Here is a 19,839-nt window from a genome sequence, read left to right as displayed (position 1 = left end):
CTTAAATTACATCCAAGTATCATTATACCCCCAATTGCATGTCTGACAAAAGTGGGACCAGTGCTTTGAGCACAGAGAACACAAAGGCTCTTGGTTCCTGGATGAGTGAGAGCTGTTTCACCTTGACACTGTTGCTGGCAAATCTCTGAGAGATGAGCGTTTTGAAAATGCTATAAACAGCTTAGCCTTTTCTTAGCATTTTGAAGAGCACATTAATAGCCTGGCCTTTTCTTAAGGGCTTTCTTTTTCCCTTAGCCAAATTTGACAGTTGGAAGTGAACAGTGAGCAGATGGAATCAAAGTCAGAGCTGTGTCTTAAAAGCAGTGTGGAAATGATGTCATCCGGCATTGTCTTCAAAAGAATATAAGAATATTAAGTGGATGTCTCATGAACTTACATACAAAGGATACTCTTCACTTGAGGACAGAATGATAATGTCTCACAGAAAAAGATGTAATTCTTGATACCCATAAAATCTATTCAGACAGCTCTTAGCTGGTACCAAAAAACCCTGCAACTCTCAACGAAAAGAAGTTATATTAATAGAATTAATTTTTTAATACTTAATATATAGAATAGCTTGTTCTCCATGCTGTAAATGACAGTTTAAAGATGGTATTGTCTTTGTTACCATTTGGGAAATTTTGTTAAAAAGAAACCAAGAGGTATACAGTCATGTAACAGAATTAGCCAAAGGAAGTTAAAAAGCATAACACTACCCTCTTGGACTTAACAGCTTCCCAAAAAGTGATATGGAAGCTCTCCTACATAAACTGGGACACATGCAACCCCATCCAACACCCAGAAAAACTGCAGAGCTTGTTTCAAAGGGTATGTTGAGAATCCACCTAGTTTTTCCGCTGTCTTCTGTGTATAAACACACAGCAACTCCATAGCAGCTGAATTTTTAAAAACTGGCTAAGCAGTTTGCCAGGAGCAGTGTCTGCTTAGAGCAGGAAGAGGCCTAGAAATTAGGAATGCTTTATTGGATGTTGTGGCCAACTGCATTTTCCCAAAATGGCTGCAACAATGTTCTGCATACAGCTGGAAGTCAATAATTACCAATGAACAGGGAGTTGTGTAAGATGACTTAGTCCTCTCCACAGTTAGTCACAGCAAGAGCGGAAAGAATATTTTCAGCATCATATTTGAATCCTGTCTGACAACTTGGAAACTGTAGTAATTTGAACTTATGTAGGCAATAAAAGGATAGCTTCATTGCTGGCACACCAAAAGTATACCTAATTGTCATTTGCATTCTGTGCTAAGAAGGTCAGCATGGAGCACTCATTCTCTTACTTCATTTCCTTGCTAGTTGCAGGTTCTTTTTGTCACAAGCTATGTGGCAATATTTATTTAAATCAAGAAGAGGCAATACAAGCAAAGGCAATTATAATAGGTAGGTTCGGTAAGGAACTAAACAGCAAGATCTCATCCCAGTGACAAAAAAAAAAAAAAGGCATGTAATTGTATTTGTCTGACAATTTATTTCTTGGAACAAACTTGTAAATGCCCATGGTCCATCCAGCACTATCAAGTAAGTCTAGCTCTTAGTGGAGGGGTTAGCATGGGGTCAATTGGAGGCACTTTCTCTTGGACCAAACACTGAAGATTGGGATCTCATGTTGGAATCTTGCACCTTGACGGAATTTCTCTAAGATCCAACAGTGATTTATATTACAGGAACAGAAAATGACTCCTGGTTTTCTCCCTATCTTTAGCACCATTGCTCTCCATTTCTGTCAATGTTTCAGAACAAATTTGTATCTTAAAAATCAGTTGAAATTAGTTGACTAGAGCTGAAGAATTGAAACATACTTTGCAGGACCATGGTAAAGATGATGATGACAATGAAATAGTTAATAATTTACTAAACATTTATTTGCTCTAGCAAGCAGAAGATATTAAGAAGAGGTGGCAAGAATACACGGAAGAACTGTACAAAAAAGATCTTCATGACCCAGATAATCATGATGATGTGATCACTAATCTAGAGCCAGACATCTTGGAAAGTGAAGTCCAGTGGGCCTTAGAAAGCATCGCTATGAACAAAGCTAGTGGAGGTGATGGAATTCCAGTTGAGCTGTTTCAAATCCTGAAAGATGATGCTGTGAAAGTGCTGCACTCAATATGCCAGCAAATTTGGAAAACTCAGCAGTGGCCGCAGGACTGGAAAAGGTCAGTTTTCATTCCAATTCCAAAGAAAGGCAATGCCAAAGAATGCTCAAACTACCACACAATTGCACTCATCTCACATGCTAGTAAAGTAATGCTCAAAATCCTCCAAGCCAGGCTTCAGCAATACGTGAACTGTGAACGCCCTGATGTTCAAGCTGGTTTTAGAAAAGGCAGAGGAACCAGAGATCAAATTGCCAACATCCGCTGGATCACGGAAAAAGCAAGAGAGTTCCAGAAAAACATCTATTTCTGCTTTATTGACTATGCCAAAGCCTTTGACTGTGTGGATCACAATCAACTGTGGAAAATTCTGAAAGAGATAGGAATACCAGACCACCTGACCTGCCTCTTGAGAAATCTGTATGCAGGTCAGGAAGCCACAGTTAGAACTGGACATGGGACAACAGACTGGTTCCAAATAGGAAAAGGAGTACGTCAAGGCTGTATCTTGTCACCCTGCTTATTTAACTTCTATGCAGAGTACATCATGAGAAACACTGGACTGGGAGAAACACTGGACTGGAAGGAACACAAGCTGGAATCAAGATTGCTGGGAGAAATATCAATCACTGCAGATATGCAGATGACACCACCCTTATGGCAGAAAGTGAAGAAGAGCTAAAAAGCCTCTTGATGAAAGTGAAAGAGGAGAGCGAAAAAGGTGGCTTAAAGCTCAACGTTCAGAAAACGAAGATCATGGCATCCGGCCCCATCACTTCATGGGAAATAGATGGGGAAACAGTGGAAACAGTGTCAGACTTTATTTTTTGGGGCTCCAAAATCACTTCAGATGGTGACTGCAGCCATGAAATTAAAAGAGGCTTACTCCTTGGAAGAAAAGTTATGACCAACCTAGATAGCATATCCAAAAGCAGAGACATTACTTTGCCGACTAAGGTCCATCTAGTCAAGGCTATGATTTTTCCTGCGGTCTTGTATGGATGTGAGAGTTGGACTGTGAAGAAGGCTGAGCACCGAAGAATTGATGCTTTTGAACTGTGGTGTTGGAGAAGACTCATGAGAGTCCCTTGGACTGCAAGGAGATCCAACCAGTCCATTCTGAAGGAGATCAGCCCTGGGATTTCTTTGGAAGGAATGATGCTAAAGCTGAAACTCCAGTACTTTGGCCACCTCATGCAAAGAGTTGACTCATTGGAAAAGACTCTGATGCTGGGAGGGATTGGGGGCAGGAGGAGAAGGGGACGACCGAGGATGAGATGGCTGGATGGCCTCACAGACTCGATGGACGTGAGTCTGAGTGAACTCCGGGAGATGGTGATGGACAGGGAGGCCTGGTGTGCTGCGATTCATGGGGTCGCAAAGAGTCGGACACAACTGAGCCACTGAACTGAACTGATGCTGTGCTAGTCATTACAGTCATGTTCGACTCTTTGTGACCCCATGGACGGTAGCCCACAAGGCTCCTCTGTACATGAGATTCTCCAGGCAAGAATATGGAGGGAGTTACCATGCCTTCCTCCAGGGGATCTTCCTGACCCAGGATTGAACGTGCATCTTTTAGGTTTCCTGCACTGGCAAGCAGGTTCTTTACCACTAGTGCCACCTGAGAAACCCCTATTTGCACTAGACTCTACTCCCAATACTAACATACTTTATTTACTTTAATCCTCACAATTGTGAGGCATTTTTGGTGTTATTATCCCACTTTATATCTGAGAAAACTGAAGCTTAGAGAAGTTAAATAATTTGCCTTGGGTCAAACAAGATCCAAGGCTGGGATTTCAACCCAAGTCTGTCAGGAGCCAAAGCCTGTTAATGTTATAAATCGTGTGTCTTAAAAAATCAATTTTTTTCTGTGACATCCTCCTGCATTGCAGGCAGATTCTTTACCATCTGATCTACCAGGGAAGCCCTTGTAAACCACAGTTTGTACAAAATGAGATTTAAGCCTGATTTTTTTAATTACCAATGGTCTGCTGCAGTAATTCTACACATTTCCACAATAAAAAATTAAGTTCTTCATTTTAAAAAAATGGAAAAAGAACGAATGGCCAGATGAAAAAAAACATTAATCAGATATTAAATTTCAGGTATTGAAAATTAAAGAGAATTTAATTCAGTTCAAGAAACAGTAACCAAGTGATGTCCTGTACAAGGCACCATAAGAATTCATTCAAAGATTGAGATAGCATCGCCCCTGCTCCAGAGAAGCAAAAGCACTAGTGGTAGGGACACAGTGTAATGTTTCAAGACTTACTGAAATGTAATCTCCTAAGAGAAGTCTCCCCTTATCACCTATCTAACCTGCTGACCCATTCTCTGTTACTTTCTATCACAGGGATAAGTGCACTTTTTCTGTAAAGGGCCAGATAGTAAACGATTTAGGGTTTGTGGGTTATATGGTCTCTGTCAAAACCATTCAGCTCTGCTGTTGTAGTTTGAAAGCAGCTTTAGACCCACTGGTAAACAAATGAACATGGCTGTGTTCCAATAAAACTTTATTTACAAACAGGCAGTTGGCCAAGTAACTGTGCCAACTGGGCACAGTTTGCCAACCCTGCTCTAACATCTCGCTCTGTTTTTTCCTTCATAGCACTTAACAAAGTGTGGTATTATCTTATTTATTTATTTACTGTTTCCCTCCACAAAAAAAATAGCAGCTCCAAGAGAGTGGGGTCCTTGTTGCGTGTTCACAGCAGGCTCTCTAGGGTCTATAAAAGAGTTCCTGACACCTAGGCAACTCCCTCTATGTATTTGTTGATCAGTTACATGAATGAACACCATTCCACAAAAGGAGAAACTCAGACTGCCAATAAAATATGAACTATATTTGGCCTTACTATTAATAAATATAAAATAATTGAAAATGTCATTTTTTACTTGTTAGATGTACAACAGTTAGAAGAAGAGAATGACGAGGAGGGGAGGAGGGGTGTAAGGGGGAGGGAGAGAGAGAGCAGAAACAGGAAGAGAACTAGTGTGGATGGGTATGTGGGTAAACTGGCCCTCTCACTACTGCAGATAGGAGAGAAAATTTGTGGCCATTTGCAATTATACACTAAATTGTATATGCCCATTCAAAAAGGGCAAAGGAGTGAATAGACATTTCTCCAAAGATATACAAAAGGGTAATTGGCACATGAAGGATTCTCAATTAAATTAGTTTTAGAGAAATGCAAGTCAAAATCACAATGAGGTACCACTTTACATCCATTAAGATGGCTATTTGCAAAAAAGAGAAAATAAGTGTTGGTGAAGAAATGGAGATTTTAGAACCCTCTTGCACTGTTGATGGGAATGTGAAATGATGCAGCTGTTGGGCATTCCTTAAAAAGTTAAGCACAGAATTACCATATGAGCCACCAATTCCTCTTCTAGGTACGTACCTAGATACGTATACACTCATGTTTATAGTAGCATTATTTACAAGAGCCAAAAAGTAGAAACACCTCGAATGTTCATCTATCCACAGAAAAGTGGGTAAATAAATATGGTATATGCATACAATGGAATATTATTTAGTCTTAAAAAGGAATGCAGTACTGATACATGCTAAAACATGGATGAACTCTGAAAACATTGTGTTAAATGAAATGTGTGTGTTGGTTGCTCAGTCATGTCCAACTCTTTGTGGCCCCATGGACTGTAGCCCACCAGGCTCCTTTTTCCATGGGATTCTCCAGGCAAAAATACTGAAGTGGGTTGTCACTTCCTATTCCAGGGGATCTTCCCACCCCAAGGATTGAACCTGCATCTCTTATGTCTCCTGCATTTGCAGGCAGATTCTCTACCACTAGCGCTACCTGGGAAGTCCAAATGAAGTAAGATAGCCACAAAAAACCAATATTGTATGATTCCATTTATATGTAATATTCAGAAAAGGCAAATAGTAGAACAGAGGTTACCAGGAACCTGGGGAGGAGAGGAAATGGGAGTTATTATTTAATGGGTACAAAGTCTCTAATTGGGATGGTGAAAAATCTGTGGAGATGGATGGAGGAGATGTTTGCACAACATTTTGAATGTACTTAATGCCACTGATATATACACTTTAGAAATGATTAAAATTATAAATTTTATATTATATATGGTTAACCACAATAAGGAGAAGGCAATGGCACCCCACTCCAGTACTCTTGCCTGGAAAATCCCATGGATGGAGGAGCCTGGTAGGCTGCAGTCCATGGGGTCGCTGAGTCGGACACGACTGAGCAACTTCACTTTCACTTTTCACTTGCATGCATTGGAGAAGGAAATGGCAACCCACTCCAGTACTCTTGCCTGGAGAATCCCAGGGACGGGGGAGCCTGGTGGGCTGCCATCTATGGGGTCGCACAGAGTCGGACACGACTGAAATGACTTAGCAGCAGCAGCAGCAACCACAATAAGATGTATACAGATCTTTCGTGACTTAGGAAAGGGTTGTGAAAAGTGTCCAACTCTTTGTGATGTCCCAATAAAGGGGTCAATAAATGGATCTGCAAAGAGATCAAACCAGTCAATCCTAAAGGAAATCTGATGCGAAGAGCTGAGTCATTTGAAAAGACCCTGATGCTGGCAAAGATTGGGGGCAGGAGGAGAAGGGGACGATGGAGGATGAGATGGTTGGATGTCATCTCTGACTCAATGGACATGGGTTTGGGTGGACTCCAGGAGTTAGTGATGGACAAGGAGGCCTGGCATGCTGCAGTTCATGGGGTCACAAAGAGTCAGACATGACTGAGTGACTGAACTGAACTGACTGAAAGGAAATCAATCTTGAATATTCGTCGGAAGGACTGATGCTGAAGCTGAAGCTCCAATAGTTTGGCCACCTGATGGGAAGAGCTGACTCATTAGAAAAGACCCTGGGAAAGACTGAAGGCAGGAGGGAGAAGGAGATGACAGAGGACGAGTTGGTTGGATAGCACCACTGACTCAATGGAGTTGAGTTGAGCAAACTCCAGGAGCTGGTGAAGGACAGGGAAGCCTGGCGTGCTGCAGTCCATGGGGTCGAAAAGAGTCGGACATGACTGAGCAACTGAACAGAAACAATAAATGGATAAACTCATCGTGGGTTGAAAATATTTCAAGTCAAAAATATCCTTAATATACCTAACCTACCAAACATCAGAGCTTAGCCTAGCGAACACCTTAAAAGTGCTCAAAACACATACATTAGCCTGCAGTGGGACACAGTCATCTAAAACAAAGCCAACTTTACAATAAAGTGTTGAGTAGCCTATGCATACTTATTATGCAAATTTATTGCATACTGTACTGAAAGTTAAAAACAGAATGGTTGTTACATGTGTGGATTGTTTCCTCTTGGGATCAGGTGGTTGATGGGAGCTGTGGCTCACTGCTGTTGCCCAGCATTACAAGTATCAGACTGCATATCACTAGCCTGGGAAAAGTTCAAAATTCAAAGTACAGGTTCTACTGAATAGGTATTGCTTTCACAATATTGTAAACTTAAAAAATCATAAGTTGAATGATTGTAAATCAGGGACCATGGGTATATGCTTTTTACTCCAAAATCCTATTCCTAACAATTAACTTGGAGGACGGGTAATGCAGAAGGGTGAAATAAGTATGTACTAGAATCCATCAACTTCAAGATCCATGAATAAAGATCTAATCATATAAATAAAGCCTGACATGACAGTACACAAAAGAAACTATTATGTAGGCATTAAATTGAACAGGGTAGACTTTTCACAAAAAATATCTCCGTTAACACTATTGCTGAATAAAAAAAATACAAGTTCAAAAATGTGTGTGCAGAATGATCCCATTGATGTAAAAATTCTAAGGTCTAATTATATATGAAAAATATGTAAGATAGTCTCTAAAATGTTAATAGTGGTTATTATCTGAATGGAGGGTTTGAGATGATTTTAAGATTATCCTCTTCACAATTTTCTGTACTAATTTATTTTCTAACAAAAAATATGTCTAACCAAAATAACATGCTGTTATAAACTCATGTTTATCACTTTTTTCACATTAATTAAGGAGGGTTAGGCCCTTGATACTTTCATAATACATGTTTTCTGCATTTCCATTTCCATAGCAACAATGTACTTGTGAGAGAATCAGATATAGTTTTAAAAGAGATACATACCTCAGATAGTGGAGTTGCCATCTCATCACCCAAAAACAAAGATACTATTTCATTGCAACAGACAATAATCATGTTCTAGAAATAAAAGACAACATAGTGAGGTTGATCTTATTGGTAAAATACTGAGTATTTTAGTTACAAATTATTAGTTTCATTTGTCTTTTGCTACATCATTCAATAACCCTAATTCCCAGGATGAAATTTAGAGGTATTCAGAGGTTACAATCTTTAAAGTAATTATAGTTACTTGAAAAGATACAAAATAGCCACAAAATATAAGATTTAATGATGAATAATAAATTATTTTAGGATTTTTTTTTCCTGCAAATTCACCATTAAATTCATATGTTACAGAAGAACAGGTAAAGGAATTTACACCAAAATAAGATTTTGGAAGACCACTTCTTTTCTGAGAAGAGAGCCCTGGAATAAAGAGGGTTAGATCTCAGGAAGGGTTTAAGAAAAGATGAACAGTGGGAATTGACAAAAAAAAAAAAAAAACTGGAAAGAGTAAATGAAGGGGAAGAGTGGTGGCATGTAGGATCTTTCAGCTGTGGCATGTGAACTCTTAGTTGTGAAGTCCTGTGTGCTGCAACTAAGACCTGGCAAGGACAAATATATAGGTATTTTTTAAAAGGAGGAGGAATCAACCTGCCTGACTTCAGGCTCTACTACAAAGCCACAGTCATCAAGACAGTATGGTACTGGCACAAAGACAGAAATATAGATCAATGGAACAAAATAGAAAGCCCAGAGATAAATCCACACACATATGGACCCCTTCTTATCTTCGACAAAGGAGGCAACAATATACAATAGATTAAAGACAATCTCTTTAACAAGTGGTGCTGGGAAAACTGGTCAACCACTTGTAAAAGAATGAAACTAGATCACTTTCTAACACCATACACAAAAATAAACTCAAAATAAAACAAATAAACTCAAACTTAAAAGATCTAAACGTAAGACCAGAAACTATAAAACGCCTAGAGGAGAACATAGGCAAAACACTCTCAGACATAAATCACAGCAGGATCCTCTATGACCCACCTCCCAGAATACTGGAAATAAAAGCAAAATAAACAAATGGGACCTAATTAAAATTAAAAGCTTTTGCATAACAAAGGAAACTGTAAGCAAGGTGAAAAGACAGCCTTCGGAATGGGAGAAAATAATAGTAAATGAAGCAACTGAGAAACAACTAATCTCAAAAATATACAAGCAACTTATGCAGCTCATTCCAGAAAAATAAATGACCCAATCAAAAAATGGGCCAAAGAACTAAATAGACATTTCTCCAAAGAAGACATACAGATGGCTAACAAACACATGAAAAGATGCTCAACATCACTCACTATCAGAGAAATGTAAATCAAAACCACAATGAGGTACCATTTCACACCAGTCAGAATGGCTGCGATCCAAAAGTCTACAAGCAATAAATGCTGGAGAGGGTGTGGAGAAAAGGGAACCCTCTTACACTGTTGGTAGGAATGCAAACTAGTACAGCCACTATGGAGAACAGTGTGGAGATTCCTTAAAAAACTGGAAATAGAATTGCCTTATGACCCAGCAATCCCACTGCTGGGCATACACACCGAGGAAACCAGAATTGAAAGAGACACATGTACACCAATGTTCATCACAGCACTGTTTATAATAGCCAGGAGATGGAAGCAACCTAGATGTCCATCAGCAGACGAATGGATAAGAAAGCTGTGGTACATATACACAATGGAGTATTACTCCGCCATTAAAAAGAATACATTTGAATCAGTTCTAATGAGGTGGATGAAACTGGAGTCGATTATACAGAGTGAAGTAAGCCAGAAAGAAAAACACCAATACAGTATACTAACACATATATATGGAATTAAGAATTTAGCAAAAGAGACACAGATGTATAGAACAGTCTTTTGGACTCTGTGGGAGAGGGTGAGGGTGGGATGATTTGGGAGAATGGCTTTGAAACATGTATAATATCATATAAGAAACGAATCGCCAGTCTAGGTTCGATGCAGGATACAGGATGCTTGGGGCTTTCTGGGATGACCCAGAGAGACGGTATGGGGAGGGAAGTGGGAGGGAGGTTCAGGATTGGGAACACATGTACACCCATGGTGGATTTATATTAATGTATGGCAAAACCAATACAGTATTGTAAAGAAAAATAAAGTAAAAAAAAATTTTTTTTAAGAAAAAAAGAGGAGGAGTCAGTATCATCCTCAGTCCATTGTTGAGGACACTGCTGCGGCCCACTGTATGGCCACAGCTGTGTTTCTGAGTGGACACTGGACCCAAGAGAGTTGAACCAATCAGATTCTCCACCATTGTGATTTTACATAAGGAAAGACAACAGAAGAGAGCTGTCAGCAGTACTGGCTGTATGAGCTGAGAGGTCCCAACAGGCGTTGGAAAAGGCAGCCCATGGACTAGATGCATAATGAGTAAGAGGAGGAAACAGAGATAAAAGAGAACTTATGCCCCTGTGGGTCCATGTGCACTCTTGGCTCCCGACTCTCCACGTTTCATTTTCTGTGGGGTCTGCTGTGTTTTGTCCCTGGTCCTTGGTTATGCAAGAGCTTACTGACCATGCCCTGCCAAACACTGCCTCCTTACCAAACCTATTTCATTTGGGTTAGTTTAAGTACTGATAGTTTTTCTTTATTTACAACTAAAGGAGTCATGATTATAAGACTGTCAGAGATAAACTATGCTTATCTCACAGTGTTGCTCACATCTTTCAACAATTTGCTTTTATTTCAGTAGTATTAGTACGTACATGTGCTAACATCCAGAAATATGAAAATGATCAAAGTGCATTCAGTTTTAAATTAACACTCACCAAGGCTGGCTAAAAGCCTTAAAATAAAGAAACAATTGAACTCAAGTTTTAACAAATGCAGGAACATAGAAAAGATCAAAATTTGGAGTTCCAAAGCCTAGCTAATTCTATTCACTTTAACAAATATATCTGAGGCATTCTACTAGGCACTGTGGAACACAAAGATAAAGAAACAGACCCTGTCCTCACAAAGTATATAAGAGCTGAAAAAAAAAAAAGATTCATACTTGACTAAATAATATGCCAAGTAGAGCATGGTCAGAACATGGGTAGCTATGACATGTTATAAGAGCCTAGAGATGGGAGAGAGAGTAATATGTATATGGAACAGGGAATATTTCCTGGAGAAAGGGAATTGAGACATGAGAAAGTAGTAGCTGGCAAAGGATGGGGACAAGGATGGAGGGAGCCATGTAAGCAATGTAACAGCAGATACTCAAGGAACATAAAGATCCTGGTATGGTCTTTACCACAGAAGTGTGTTGGAAGCTTGGTGATAAGAGTGGTGAGGAATAAGACTGAGAGGTATACTTATAACAGGACGTGTGCTGCTTTTGCTGCTAAGTCGCTTCAGTCCTGTCCAACTCTGTACAACCCCAAAGACCCACCAGGCTTCCCCATCCCTGGGATTCTCCAGGCAAGAGTACTGGAGTGAGTTGCCATTGCCTTCTCCGAACAGGACATGTAAATGTAAGGAATTTGGATTTTGTTGCTTAGGAAATTGAGAGGCACTGGACTGAGGGGATAACGATTGCTTTAAGAAAATATTAATAATTCTGGCCATCTGGCCACTGTCTAAAGGTTAGCTAGACTAGGAAGAGATAAGAGAAAGAAATTAGCTAGGAGGCTTCTCAAATTGGGCAGGAAGTGATTGTGACTAGAAGTAGGGCAGCTTTCATGGGACCAGAAAGGGTGGAAGGCAGCAGGAGAGCCAGCACTCATCGGGCGTCACCAGCTCTCTGTGCTGAAATTTGCAGTCTAGTCCCCTTTGCTAGATGGGGCAACACACATCCTGGAGTGCGTTCTTACATATTCTTATTTGTCCCTATTTCTATGTTTCTAATTGAGTTCTTAGAACTGGTTAAAGTATGTTTTCTTTCTATACAAAAGGTTGCAATAATAGCTGTGATGGGCCGCTGTCATGATTTCATCAAGAGCTATCAAGCAAAATGACACTGTCTGTATCCACTAAACATTTCATATAACAGATGGAGACACCATGTTTCCTGATAAATGCCTTCCATGGTCTGTCTCAACACAGAGTGAACAGAAATTTTGCCTCAACAACATTCTATTTCTTTGGTGTTATTTCAGGTAGACCATGTACACATGTCAGAAACTGGCTGATTCGCTGTTGGGCTGTGAGGGACCTCCTGTGACCTTTCTGCCTAGAAATGAAGACAAGGGAAGCACTAAGCTCATCAATTCCTGGGAAGGCTGCCAGAGGGATGCTGCAGTTGGCAAGGGGGGCTGGGAGGGCACAGACGATCTCTTGCTCAATATTTGCCATTTCCCCCTTAAGAAGGAGCATCTGTTGATTCTATGAGTGGCATGCCTCTGAGTTATTACAAAACTAACAGAGCCAACATTTTGACTTTGAAATTCTCATGGTCATTCACCAGTTTTACGAAAAAGACAAAACATTCTGAATTGCTTTCCGTCCTCCAAACTCTTGCTTTCCACATCCCTCCTCCACATGCCATCAGGGTTATCTTAGCAAATCTCAGGATGGGTCACGGGATGCTTTTCTGGGTGCTGCCGCCACTGTCTCCAACCCCCCACGCCTCACCCAGCCCTGCTTTCCCAGGGTCCTACATTCACCGTGCACCCCTGACACCCTGATATAACATCCAGCTCCATGACTTCACATCTCATCTTCTGCTGGATCCTTGGTCAGGAGTAGGTGCTCTCCATAGGTCTCCAGTGAGAAGTTTCATGAGCAACTACTGAAGAGGCACTGTGTCAGTTACTGGGCGAGGTATTGAACTTCGAAAGATGAAGTTGATCCCTGAGCAAAGGAATTCAAAGTCAAGAGATAGGAAGAGACACAGAAAGAGAGAATGGCCAAAACAATATACAATAGTAAGGGGGCACAGGGTATTTGGGGGGGCAAAGAAACATGGTCTTTATTTCAGTCTACAGGCTAACAGAATGCTGCCTGAGCTACTGGAGCAAGGACCAAGTCTAGTTCAGCTTTCTCTTTTAACACACACACACACACACACACACACACACACACACCCCTATGTGAATGAGATTTGTTTAAATGATAAATTAGAATAGTTGCCATCAACAGTCCCCCCATTGAGAAGGAAGGATTCTAGCAACCGTGCCCTTTTGTGTAAGTGTAGCAGCCAGAATGGAGGAAACAGGACAACGGGAAGGTGTCAGAGAGACAAGACGACCTCAGTAATCAAGAGCTGAGCCAGAATGGGAAGCTGAGGAGACAAAACACTCCATGCAGATTGAGCTGGAGGGAGTACATGTGTAGTTGCTCAGGCATGTCCAGCCCTTTGCAACCCTGTGGACTGTAGCCAGGCTCCTCTGTTCATATTTTCCAGGCAAGAATTCTGGAGTGGGTTGCCATTTCCTACTCCAGGGATCTTCCCGAACCAGGGAGTGAACCCACATTTCTTCCATCTCCAGCATTAGCAGGTGGATTCTTTACCACTAGCACCACCTGGGCTGGAGGGAAAGGTTCAGAGGTTAGAGAGCAGCCAGGGAAGCCAAAGAACAAGGCAGTTGGGAAAAGGAGATTTAAAAGAAGATATGCTGTACATGATGAAGGGATTCCCTCTCGGATGTCCTTATGAGAGGCTCCATAAAGATTTAGATGTATTTTCAACTGTTTTCAAGATTAAATTTATGTTTCTTTGAATGCCAGACTTTTCTTGCTAAAGGCCACCAGGCAGCTGGGCTCATTATGAACAACATCTGGGTACCTATGACCATACTCAGCCAGTGATTAAGCTCCTCCTGACAGGGACTTAATTGTACTGATTTCAGTATGTTCTTATCTCCTCAAGCCTAGAAAATTTTTGCACATACCAGTCTCTCAAAAATAATGTGTTAATTCATGCTAATGCTTAATTGTATTTTGTTCTGTTTTCACAGTACTTTGATATTTGGGATATGTTAACTAACTTTAATTGCCTTATACAATCAGGTGTCCCACACATATTTACAAAACTCATTTTAGATGACCTGGTAAATATATTTTAGGCTTTCTGTATCACTATGTTGTTATCATTCCAAAAAGGTGTTTCTGTCTTAAAATCAGAATGGTTTGTATCTTTCCTATGCTTTAAAGCACCTGATATGCCCTGAAGATACCCCATAAAGTGAAGAATGACAGGTTAAAATAACCCAATGATTCAGAGCCAGTGTTGTTCATTTTGGAAGAAGGACATGTTTTCAAGCCAGAAGTGACTGGAACACCTGTTCTGTAGCCCTCCCAAAACATCTTAAATTAATATCTGTGTTCTTAAGTTTTTGGCTTATTCCAGACCATAGGGATTTGGAGGGGAAAAAAGAAAAAAAAAAAAAAGAAGGGAATGAGAAACATAACAAGATTCACTACCTCCCATATCAACAAGATTCACTACCTCCCGTATCAACCAAAGGCACATTTTCTGAACCTTTATGTTTAACAACCCACCAAAAATCTATACTGTGATAGAAGTAAATAGATTATAGAGGTTATGAAATCCTGTCCAATTTCAAACCAGAATCGATCTCTTCAAGTGTCCTAGTTAAATTCTAATTAGCTCCAAGTGAAGGTTGTCATGACAACGAACCAGCAGATTCTAGTCAATGGAATTTATTTGGTATAACCCAGAACCTAGGTGCTTTTGTCCCTTACATGTTGGTTAGTATATTGGAAAAAATAAAACGTTATATTTCACAACTTTCAAATGTTGTGAATTAATTTGTTTGCTAATTCACCTACACTAAAAGTATTAGTTTTTTCCTCACTTTGTGACATTCCTGCATATATAAACGCCTACCAGAACCGGAACAAATCTCAAAATGCCCTAGTTAAAGCTGAAGAGACATTTTTAAGTTGGAGAATAAAACAAACTCAAAAACATAGATGAGAACATCAGGACTGAAATGAGTTTATTCTTCTCAAGAACTGAGCCACTCATATATACCACTCTAGTCAGGACATGAAAGCAAGATGCAAAACTTGACTCAGGCAAGGTGGGTCATCTGGATTCTCCCCTCTGCCTGCCAAATGCCCCCACTTTCCCTGTTTATTCCTAAGTTGTTTGTATTCATAGTCAACTTCTTGACTCAGGAGCTGGGCTCATGGGGATGAGCTTGATACTGCCATCTGACTCCCAGGGAAATTCTGATGACTCATTCTTAGCAAGGAGCCATCTCTTCATCTCAGTGGTATCTGAGTGAAAAGATCATGGTTAGAGACAAGGAGAAAACTAGTCCCAGAGAAGATTAGGTGACTAACCCTTGGTAGTAAAGCTGAGTGGCAGAGCACAACCTAGAATGCTTACTCTTATGGACACTCAATCTCCTGTCTCAGACAATGTCAGCTGGGAAGACAAATGGGTTCAGGAGAAACACAATCACTTTCCTTTTAGGAACTATATAATAATGGATTCAAGGACAATTTCAGCAAAGAGTAGTCTAGGTTATGGCTCAGGGACAGCAACCTGTTAAGTTTGGTCCATGACTAAAAAACTATGATTGTAAGAGATTTATGAAAGAAGTTTAAAAATGAGTTCTTGAAAACAGATGTGAAAGGGCAACAACGCACTTTAGGAAAAGAATTACATATATGAATCTCATGAGCTTGAGGTATCTGATCTACCAGGAGATTTATTGTAATTTCTCAGGATAGTATTGCTATCGTTAAACATCTGGTAATTTGTGTCATAACATTTGAGGACCTGTAAAGGATGTGCAACTAAAATTCTAAGCCATCAATTCTATGATGAATGTAGGCACAGACCACAGGTGATACAAACTCTGGAAAGTTGTTTCTTTGCAAAGACTAACTGTTCTTGCCTGATAATCCTCTTACAGCTGGACTGGTGCTGTCACAACAGGGAAAAATGCACTCATTCACTTCAGTGGTAAATTTAGACTGAAAAACACCCACATGTATATTTCAAAGATCAGGAGAGTTGCTAGATTTTGCACTTTCCCATAATTGGTGTGAAGATGAGGTAAACAAGAAAACAAAGTAAGATGATACCAATAATACTCTTTAAGAATTAAAAATGTTTTCTTATTGGTAACCAATTAAATATCAAATAGCAAAAAGTAATTTAAAAAAAAAGATTCAGCAGTTCAAAAATAAACAAAAGATCCTAAAAGCTAACAAAGAAGTCAAACAGATATGGGACCCAAGTGGCTGGGAATTCAAACAGAAAAGCAGCAGAGGGAGGTCCCAGAATTAGAGTTGTGCTACCGGCATTGGGGGTGACCAGTCCTTAACCAGAGTCAGAGAGGGGCCTCCAGGAAGGGAAAGAAGAGTTGAGACATAAGTATTTATGCTTAGGTAAAAAGGTTTATGGATGAACATGACAGATCTTATGTAATGATCAGAGAGAAGCTAAAAAGAAAAACATAGAGGAAAAATCAAACCTTCTACAGGAAAGGAAAATAACCACAGTACCCACTAAACTGTGAACACTGTTTAGAGGGTTATAATAATGTAAACACTGAATGATGGCTTAATTAAATTCTGTGATATAACAGTATTTAGAAAGGAAGGGGAAAGAAACAGTTGAGAAGTATAAGGGATTCAAGTCCTTACACATCATAGTAAAATCAATAGATACTATATGGAATTGATACATCAAGGGAGAAAACTAATTATTTTTGGCTCTCATTAGCATTATTCATCAACTATTCTGGCTTTCCTCTTGCCAAGTTGGTAGCAGAATTGTTGGCATGGCTTGTGAATTATTCATCCAATGACATGTGAGAGGAAGTGACATGATGTAAACCTGCAGAGCCAGGCTATGATGTGTTCCCTTTCTTCGCCACAGCCCAGTGCCTGGAGATGCTCCAGAGAATGGATGTTCTGCCAGCCTGGAGGCTGGTGTGAGGAGCCATGGAGCTCAGTGGACTCACTTGGATTTGAAGTTGTATTGGTTGCCTTGTTTTTTGCAACTGATTCTGCAAATTATTTATAGACTTGGAACTAAATAACAAAAGGAACAGCTGAAAGAGTTGCAAGTGGACTGCTTGCAGGACTGCAAGTTGTGGACATGTTGGGCAGGAAACCGTCCCTTTTCATTTTAAACCTTGTCCATCTATTTGATTTTTTTTTTTCAAAAAAATTTGCTGTAGTAACTAGGGAACATATATCTCAAGAAACTGGATGAATGTACAAATGGAAATTCAAAGAGCAAGTGGTTAGGGGAGGACACACATTCTCTGATTCTCTCATTTTTCCATAGAGGATTAGGAACTTCCACTCCACTCCTGAGAAGGAGGGACACTTGTAGCTTCTTTCAGACCTAGCCAGGAGAGCAGAGTCACTTATTTGATTGATGAGTCTGAGAAAAGCAACAGAGTGCACTAGGCTCAGTCCCATCAAGGCAATCTTTGCTTACATTTTTGGAGGCACCCTGCCTACAGGACTATTATTCTCTGCTCCTCCATGTGGTCAGCCTTCCAGGGGCAGGAGGGGAGTGGTGGAAATCCGATGGTCACACAAGTATGCTAGATAACTAAATCTAGTTAATTCAGGGGTGGAATGGTAATAAGCTTATTTGGCATTAGATCCAGTGCCATGTTTGCTAATCAGTTTTATCAACAACAATGCTGATGTTTTGACATCTCCATATACAGTATCCATTTTCTCTGTCACATTTTTAAATGGGTTTAGAACAAAGAAGGAATAGAAGAGAAATAACCCTTTCCTCCAAAACATGAACATCAGTCATCACAAAACCACTCAACTCTGTAATCAGATGAGTTACACATTATAACGTTAATATGGCTTTTTTTTTCTGGTTAGAAAAATACAGATGTGCAGAAAAAGTCTGAAAGATATATGCTTATCTATATTTTCTAATTTTTCTTCACATATTATTTGCATAATAAAAATGCTCAAATATTAGAGTGAGAAATTAAAAGCAACATTATAAAGCTATAGAGCATTGTTCCTTAGGAGCCATGGTGATATCTGAATAATTTCTCTTGGTTGGCCTTGTTTTCATTACCATCTGATTCTTAGTATTAGAAGAGCTTTGAATGAAACATTACTTATGTGTCCAAAAGTTGGGTCATATTTGGTTCTCTAAGTAGCGAAAGTAAAGGCCAGAAGAGCCACATGATCTATGTTTAGTTACATAGATAATGTTAAGTTATCTACGTTTAGTTCTGCTCTGACAAAGTAAAAAATAATAAAAATGATTATGGATAATGGCATCCATCCTGAAATATAATTTTCCATTTAACTTACTTCCATTTCTGCATCAATTGATTTCTCCTCTGTTTCCTCTACTTCACGTAAATTTTCATTTGAAGTAACTTTAGGAGTTGTTGGCAATGATATTTCAGCAATTTGCGTAAGATTAGATAGTTTCTCATGAACTGAAATAACTCTAAAAATAATAAACACATAAGCATTTTATTTTAAGAGAAAGGCATTCATTTATTCCCAGGATCAATAATATGTGTAAAATAAATCCTTAGTTATTTAACACTTAGGTTTCTGGCAACTGCCTCCCCAAGCATCACTCATTCAATTATTCCTTCATTCAAGAGACATGAGCCAAGAGATGTGATTCTTATCTGTATGATGTTTCTGATTTAGTTATACACTCAGTCAGATTTATAATTACAAACTGGCAAAGGCATAATAGAGATTCCCTGGAGGAGGAAATGGCAACCACTCCAGTATTCTTGCCTGGAAAATTCCATGGACAGAGGAACCTGGTGGGCTATAGTCCATGGGGTTGCAAGGAAATGGGTATGACTAAGCACAGCAGCACAAGCACAAAGGCATAGTGAGGAAAGAAATGTAGATAGCCAAAATATTGCTTAAGATGAAAACAAAGGAAATAAATATCTACATGGGCAAAGAAACACCAGGTAGTGACAAAAGATCCACTCCTGCTTAAACTCAGTACCATCTCCAATTGGCTGGCTGGTCTGAAGCTCAGAATTAGGACAAGTCAGCCATGGCTCTAAGAGACCAATCAAGGAGCCCACACAGGGACGTGTACCATGTGGGGAGTGGGGAGAAGAATCAAGAAAGAAGGAAAAGCAAAAGCCGAGGGAGAGGGCAGAGGACACAGTGGTAATTACACTGAGGCCAGAAAGCTTCTGGAGTCACCGTCCAGTGACTTGTGGAGGTGCTGAAGGCCAGGAGTTAACTGAATGAGGTCAGAAGCTGGAAAAGCAATGACAGTGAAAGGAAGCAAATAGCCACCTGCAGGGCTCCTGGTGACTCTAGGAACCAGGCATGCAGAGAACAGGTGTGTGCATAAATGTGCATGGATCCACAGGTCTCTATCCAGGGGTGGAGGGAAATTTTTATGTAATAGAAGTAGATGATGCAAAAAACCAAAATGACATCAGGAACAAATGCAGGAACATCAATTCCCCAGTGTTCCACAGCATCCTCTTACTTTGCCTTCTAAAGGATGGTTAACAAGAGCAACTCCCTGTAGACTGCCCTTGTCTTGACCGGCCCATAGAAACACAAGGAACTCTACCCTGGGTGAGAGAAATAGTCTGTTTTCACTGTATCACCAAGGGATGAATC

At 39.9% G+C, this 19,839-nt stretch overlaps 1 protein-coding gene across 2 annotated transcripts in view; it reads right to left on the bottom strand.

The window, feature by feature from the left end:
• Positions 1–19,839, bottom strand: part of CFAP54 (cilia and flagella associated protein 54) — a 324,342-nt gene that overhangs the window by 16,932 nt on the left and 287,571 nt on the right. For both annotated transcript variants that reach the window (XM_068971780.1, XM_068971781.1), the window contains 2 exons: positions 18,532–18,673; positions 8,246–8,320 (listed from right to left, as the gene is read on the bottom strand). In XM_068971780.1, coding sequence (XP_068827881.1) covers positions 8,246–8,320; positions 18,532–18,673 — 217 coding nt within the window. The remainder of the gene's footprint in view (positions 1–8,245; positions 8,321–18,531; positions 18,674–19,839) is intronic.

This window comes from Capricornis sumatraensis, chromosome 4 (assembly GCF_032405125.1).
Source record: "Capricornis sumatraensis isolate serow.1 chromosome 4, serow.2, whole genome shotgun sequence".
NCBI lineage: Eukaryota > Metazoa > Chordata > Mammalia > Artiodactyla > Bovidae > Capricornis > Capricornis sumatraensis.
This window is presented reverse-complemented; position numbering and strand designations above follow the sequence as displayed.